We start from the raw sequence: 6,958 nt of genomic DNA, 5'->3' as shown, positions 1-6,958 counted from the left end.
CATACAGTATACGTCTCAACCATTAAAACTAGTTATAGATGCAGAGTTTCTGAAACTTAAAAAAATAAATAAAGAAAAAGTAAGGCACGCTTGAAACGAGATATAATAGACGATGAGATAAATTCTCCGAAAATGTGTAAAAGATATTGGAGTTAAGCTTTTATTGATCGATTGATACAAATAAAACAGAAAAAAGAAGCCTTTTAAGATCATTGAAAATAGCTAATTTCGACAAACAAAAAGAACGATTACCTCGCAATGTAGGTATTTAAAGACAGTCCAAGCACAGCTGGCTTACATCTTAGAGCAGGTATGTCCCATTTTCTAATTATTCTTGAAAGCATTTATTCAGTTTGCGTTTTATGACTGTATTCGAGAGGCTATAGGTCTCGTTAGCATAATTAGCATTAAATATGAGACACTGTTTGATCAGTATATTTTCAACTTTCATAATCTGTGTTAAATATATTTTGGCCTTAGTTACCTACAGTTTATTATTAGTTTACGAAAGTTGTTAAAATACAAATCAGGTTACGTTATCCTTCCGTCGATATAAGATTGAGATATAAGTGCAACTCTGATCCTGATTTCTCAAGCTACTTGCACCTTATTACGTAAATAAAAAAGTCATTTCAGTTTTCCTACTGAAATGTATGAAATCGTATGATTTAGTCAACCCCGATGTTGCTCCGTTAATAAGAAGCCTCCCTGAGGATGATGTTGAAGATGATCCAACTTTGGTTGAGGATTTGGGTAAAGAAAGTGACATTGTTTCTGAAGACGAGGTAGGAGAACGTGAGGACTCAGCAAGCGAACAGGAAGGAGAATCGTCTGAGGAAGAACATGAAGTGTGGACATGGATAACATTTTTCTTGGAAAAGATAAACAGACAAAGTGGACGAAAAAGCGATTTCCGGCTGCTGCCGATCAATATAATATTGGGGCCTAGAGCGGCTAGGACTGCAAATCCGCCACTGCGTATAGAAGAAATCGTCAGTCTGGAGGAGCTACGGGGAACAGAAAGTGATGGAGTTGAGAAATTTACCCTTGTGATGAACATAGGACGATTGAAGTTTCTCATGCGTTGCACACGTTTTGACGATCGTACGAGCCGAGTACAACGAAAACAATGTGATCGACTTTACCCAAATTGTGAATTATTATTATATTCTTTGTTTAGTACTGTCAAAAGAACTACGCCCCTGGAGAAAATCTAACTATTGATGAGATGCTACCAGGATTCCGTGGGAGGTGCATTTAGGTAATACATACCCTCGAAACCCACGAAGTATGACATTAAATTATTTACCCTTGCCGATGCCAAAATGATAAAATAATCACCTGCAATATGGAAGTTTATGCAGGAAAACAGCCTGAAGGGTCATTTCTTGTCAGCAACAAGCCAAATGAAGTAGTGAAACGAATGGCTGAGCCTATTTTTGACATAGGGCGCAATATAACCGGTGACAATTGGTCTGGTCAATAAATTGATAGAATAGATGACTTATGTAGGCACCGTAAAAAAATAAAACGAACGCAATTACCACCTAATATTGTCTATGTCAGAGGAAGAGATCAATACAACAGCTTGTTCGGTTTCAACAATGAGGTTTCATATATACCAAAGAAGGGGAAGAATGTGATTCTCGTTTCATCACTTCGCGAAACTGATACAATTAATCAGTGTACCAGAGAGCAAGAGAAACCTGAAGTGATTACCTTTTACAACTCCACCTTTGGTGTATTTTCAGCCAATTTAGTGTGTGCCGGAATATGAGACGCTGGCCAATACTAATTTTTTTTGCGTACAAAAATGCTCAACTGATTTCAATTGGGAATCAACTGGAACCACTAAAACGGAGAATTTTCCTCAAAACTTTGTATATAGTCTGAATACAAGTGGAATGCCAACTCAACTGCAGATCCGCTTGAAAAGGTTTTTACTTCAACAAGAACGCGAAACGTCCCCTCCCCCCTACCTCAAAAAAAACGCAAATGTGGGATATGTATGTTTGAAACAATATTTAGAAAAATGCCAAATTACGAATGCAAAAATTGTCACCAACCGATCCGATTACATCACGTATATCTACTACGCGGGACATGTTATTCAGCTGTTGATTTGGACTCATCAATGCCGGCTTCTGTTCACGACTATGTGAAATAATGACGATCACACCAGGAATGGCTATTGGGATCCGTCAAATGGGAGGAGCCTAAAAACATGGCGCCGATTAGGGAAAATTTGTCGTGTACCGTGCAATTTCCAAGTTTTTAAATTACGATAAAAAGTATTGACACAATATGTGATTGGGCTGACAAAAAGCAACGGAAAGGAAATTTCATTGAAGGTGAGCGTGTTTTTAATGCCAATCACTTTATAAAATTCGGAAATAACAAACCCGGAAGCTAGCCTTCAAATTCCGTCAAGTTTACTGCCTACTTTTTACAAACTTCGGATTTAAAAAGCGATTCACGTTGTATAATTGGTGAGGTGATTAAGCAATATCATATCAATGACTTGCACGTGCAAAGCCGATTTAAGAGAACGTTGCAAACACATTATTGCAACTTTGTTGTATTGCAGCAGGTAGGTTCTTAACCTCAAAATACTTACATCGTATCATAAGAATTGTGTTAAATCAATTACACAGGAATAAATAATTTCTCACTTTATAATTTTAGTATGATTCTAGTTTTAAATATTAAGGTTATGGCTGATGGTAAATACTTGCTGAAATATAATCATGTGCATTAAAATGACGTGAACAAATTTTTATTCCGGAATTCACTTCTTTGATACCTACTGCTTACATCCAAGCTTCTATTAGTTTTTTTTTTCGATAGTTTTATTTTATTCATTCAACTCGTTATTTTTGTTTAATTTGATATATTTCCCTTCCCGAAATACCAGCTAAAGCCAACCTAAGAGGTTTTTGAATTAAGACTGGTAATGAAAGAGGGATGGACTAAAAAATTCTTCTGGATTCTTATTCTTATTTCTTTTCGGAATGTGGAATTGCAAATTATTCACTGTCTCGAAATTATGGTCACTTTCGGATTATTCTGAATTTTTGGGACATTTTATAATTGAAATAAAACGAAAGTTCGAATTAAAATGTTTATTAAAACAATGTACGGTTGATATTGTTTATAATAAATTAAAAGGCGTTGTACCAAAAATACAACATTAGGTAATAACTTTTTGCAACTTAATTGTAAATAATTGGCTAGTATGTTACAAGTGTATTCACATCCTTGTAAGTGACTGTACAATCTGACGAATACTACCCTTTTGACTGAACACTTATCGAACGCCAAGTACACAATACGTCATATATTAACACATACAAGTAACAACCGGTAACACAAATGAACGATAAATAAATAAATACTTCGCGAATTTGAACGTCCGATAAGTGCGAAATTTCACTATATTATTTATAATTATTTCGTCGCCGATTTCAAGTACGCTATGAGGTCTGCGCGTTCTTGAGGTTTCTTGATGCCCGCGAAGATCATCTTCGTGCCAGGGATGTATTTTTTCGGATTTTCCAAGTATTCAAAGAGAGTGTCTTCGCTCCAAACAATACCTTAAAAAAATACTCCATTAAATGTTTTCAACTATATAGTGATATTTTTAAATTGTGTTGGTGTTTTGCAAATAAATTTTTATATTCACATCTAATCTAAGTAAAGAAAGTAAATTTTAAAGATATCAGCCCGTCTGCACGTCTATCAGTTATTATTTACGCAATTACTAATGCTATCAATTTGAAATTTGGCATAAATCTAGAACATCTTAGCCCCATTTTTTGTAAATAAACACGAAAAAAACATTTTTATAGTCAGATGAATGTTCTGCTTAGCTTATGTATCGTAAAGCGTTTTTATTAACAAAAAATAAACATATTATTTGCATATTTTCATAATGAATAATGTCTTGTCAATTGTTTTATTGTGCAAACAGAAACTCTGTTATGTAAACGTCAACGTAATACAATCCAATATAAAACATACTACACTATCAATATAATGGGTAACGTGTAAAGGCAAACATAACTGAATAGTTATCATTCTTATCACAATTTCACAATTAGAGAAAATCCTGCATGTGCGGAAACTACGAAAAATCCTACATATATAAAAATATAATTTNTAATTTTATTAAATAATATAACAATTTTAAACATAAAACATTAAATAGTACAAAACTTCGGTTAATCTGCTGATTTGGACTCGAGTAAGACCTTTTTGAAATGCTTAATGGTAAATGAAGACCTTTCAAATCCTAACGCGCACAGAAGTTGGCATTTGATTCATTTTAGCACCAAATACTGCATTTGGAGTCTCATTTAACCTTGGTTATATTAGTTTATGTTAAGTTTGGTAGGGTAAGTTAGGTTATGACGGATAAAAGTTCCCCCTCCTCTAAGGAGCTTTCCCTACCCCTCCCCCCCAGGCGGGGCTTCGAATACAGTAAAATTTGTAATATGACGCACGATACAGTACAATAGCATCGACTAGCATAGTCTAAAGCTTTGGACTATTGTATAGCATTCCAGAAGATACTGATTTGAGTCCGCCTGTCTTAGTCCAAATTTTTTTTGTGGTTTTCTTGAATCGTTTAGACACATCTGGGGCAATAATACTCCGCAGATATTCTTTCGCTCTCTTCTGTTTTCATTTCATCTTTCTCTGCTCAAACATCACTCATCAATTCCCGCGATTCCTAAAAGGATGCTGAAGAGGGTCTTCCACCTTACCGTTCAGCGTAGTCCGTAAACCACCCATGTTTTGTTACGAGTTTTTATTTTGATGACCTTTAAAACCGTTGGCATTCGTTATTTTATTTTCTACCTCTACATATAGCTTTCTGTGTGAAGGTGATTGAGAGAGTTTATGAATGATTGAGTTCTGCCGGATGATTGGATTATTAGATAAGAAATAATAGGTGAAAATGTATATGTATGTTTATATGTAGACTTGAAAAGAAAAGGACCGTAATGACGGAAAGAACGAGTGGCCTATTTAGGAAGAGCCGTTCGACCACGACACATCAAAAAGTCGCTTAAATTAATGGCCTGTACATGAGCGTTGCATCACAAAAAATAAGTCGAAAGCCAACTTCTTTACTGCGCGTTGAGGGTAGAACCGTTCGAAAAATCTTGACTCAAACTTTCCAAAAATGTAAAATCATTTGGCCTCCAATTCAGTGAGTTCAATTCGGAAGAATTACCAAAACTTCAAATTTTCACTCTTCTAATTAAAACTAATTAATTCATCAATTTAAAAACGTAAATCAAAAGAAAATACCCCGTCCACTTATATATAAAATTAGATAGTTTGTTTTCATTCAGATTTACATTTAGTGCCAAGAACTTACCCTTAGCTTTGTTGGCATCAGTGTATGAAAAGCCTGCTGCTTGACCTGTCTTTCTACCGAACAAGCCATGTAAATTAGGACCTACTTTGTGTTTGCCTCCTGCTTCTACTGTGTGGCACTGAGCACACTTTTGAACAAAAACTTTTTTTCCTTTTTCAACATCTCCAGCAGGTACTCCCATTTTGTTCTGTTTCTACTTGGGTGAACCTGGTAAATCAAGCCTGTTTTACAATACCTACATGTATACATATTAAAACTTGTAAGGTATAAACCCATTTGCAATGAATGGGTAGCTTCCGAGAGTAAGTTTTACCTTACAAATTTTCTCATATAAATGGTATACACCTACATAAAATACAGCTAGCTTTGAAATTGAAGGTCACTCTAACACGTGGTCACACGCTATAAGTGCACATAAGTTAAATGAGTGAAAATCAAGAAGGTTTTGTTACATAACATTTTGAAATATTAGAACAATTTTAAATTGTTTGCAGCAATTTTTCAAAATTTTGAAATGCTAATTAAGAAATATTTCAGTTTTATTCTCGCAAGTTTAGGTTATGTAATAACAATTTAAAACAATCATAGTTTTAATTCATACGAAACTCCAAATTTGAAAATTTCTCTTAAATAAGTCAAAATATTTTTAAATTAATAAAGGTTAAAGTCAACGGTTACGTAAGATAATAGGCATAGCTACATGATCGTATAATATAGAGTAATTTTACAGATGATTGCTTCACTTAACACGTTATTACGGTTTTTATTTGGACGAGTACAGTTGAGAAAGTAAATAAAAGAGATAAAAAATAACTACTTCATGAATGACTTACCCCTAGCAACCTCGGAACCAACACTCCAACAAAGTAGGAAAATTACTGACGAACACCGGACGAATCAGGGAATGACAGACTTTTACGTTGTTCGTGTAATCGATTAGTCTCGTGATAAAGGTGACTCTTTGAACATTTTAAACTTGAACATTCCTATGCAATATTTTTCAGTTCATAAGCGAGTTGAACTTCTGTATCAGAGGTGGCAACACTGTTCACTTCCAACCAATGACAAATCTAAAAAGTTACAAACTATATATTTTTAGTTTTTATATTTTAGATTCATACTTAGGTAGATTGGTAGATACACTAGAAACGTCAGGTACTCGGGTCCGAACCAATCACGTGGTAGACTACCAATAATTATAAATTAATTAAACTCCATGGACGTAGAGTAACTACAGGCTCCCGAGATCAGAATACATTAAGAAGTTAATGGAACCACTCTACGTGGGTGTAAAGTGTTATAAAATTATAATTAATTCGCTATTATTTATTTATTTATTTTACTAGCCACTTTATACCTATATATATATACATATATGTCTTTGAATGGAGCCATCCGTTTTGTTGTTAAATAAATCACGTAATCATGTTTTCCTGGTTCGCAATATTCTTTTGTGATTTATTTTGGTTCTCTTTTAATATTATTAACCTTTTACCATTTAAATGTATCCCAAATCGTTTTAGTCGTTTTGTTCATTTTGGGTATTGATTAAAAAACGAAAAACGATATCAA

General features: G+C 34.2%; 1 protein-coding gene across 1 annotated transcript; it reads right to left on the bottom strand.

The window, feature by feature from the left end:
* Positions 1-3,140: 3,140 nt before the first annotated feature.
* Positions 3,141-6,326, bottom strand: LOC108737872 (cytochrome c). The gene is made up of 3 exons (XM_025975807.1): positions 6,220-6,326; positions 5,387-5,593; positions 3,141-3,593 (listed from the first exon to the last, which is right to left on the bottom strand). Exons 2-3 carry the CDS (start codon positions 5,565-5,567, stop codon positions 3,448-3,450), a joined length of 327 nt encoding a protein of 108 aa, XP_025831592.1. The 5' UTR covers positions 5,568-5,593; positions 6,220-6,326; the 3' UTR covers positions 3,141-3,447.
* Positions 6,327-6,958: the final 632 nt, after the last annotated feature.

This window comes from Agrilus planipennis, unplaced genomic scaffold (genome assembly GCF_000699045.2).
Source record: "Agrilus planipennis isolate EAB-ADULT unplaced genomic scaffold, Apla_2.0 scaffold172, whole genome shotgun sequence".
Lineage (NCBI taxonomy): Eukaryota > Metazoa > Arthropoda > Insecta > Coleoptera > Buprestidae > Agrilus > Agrilus planipennis.
This window is presented reverse-complemented; position numbering and strand designations above follow the sequence as displayed.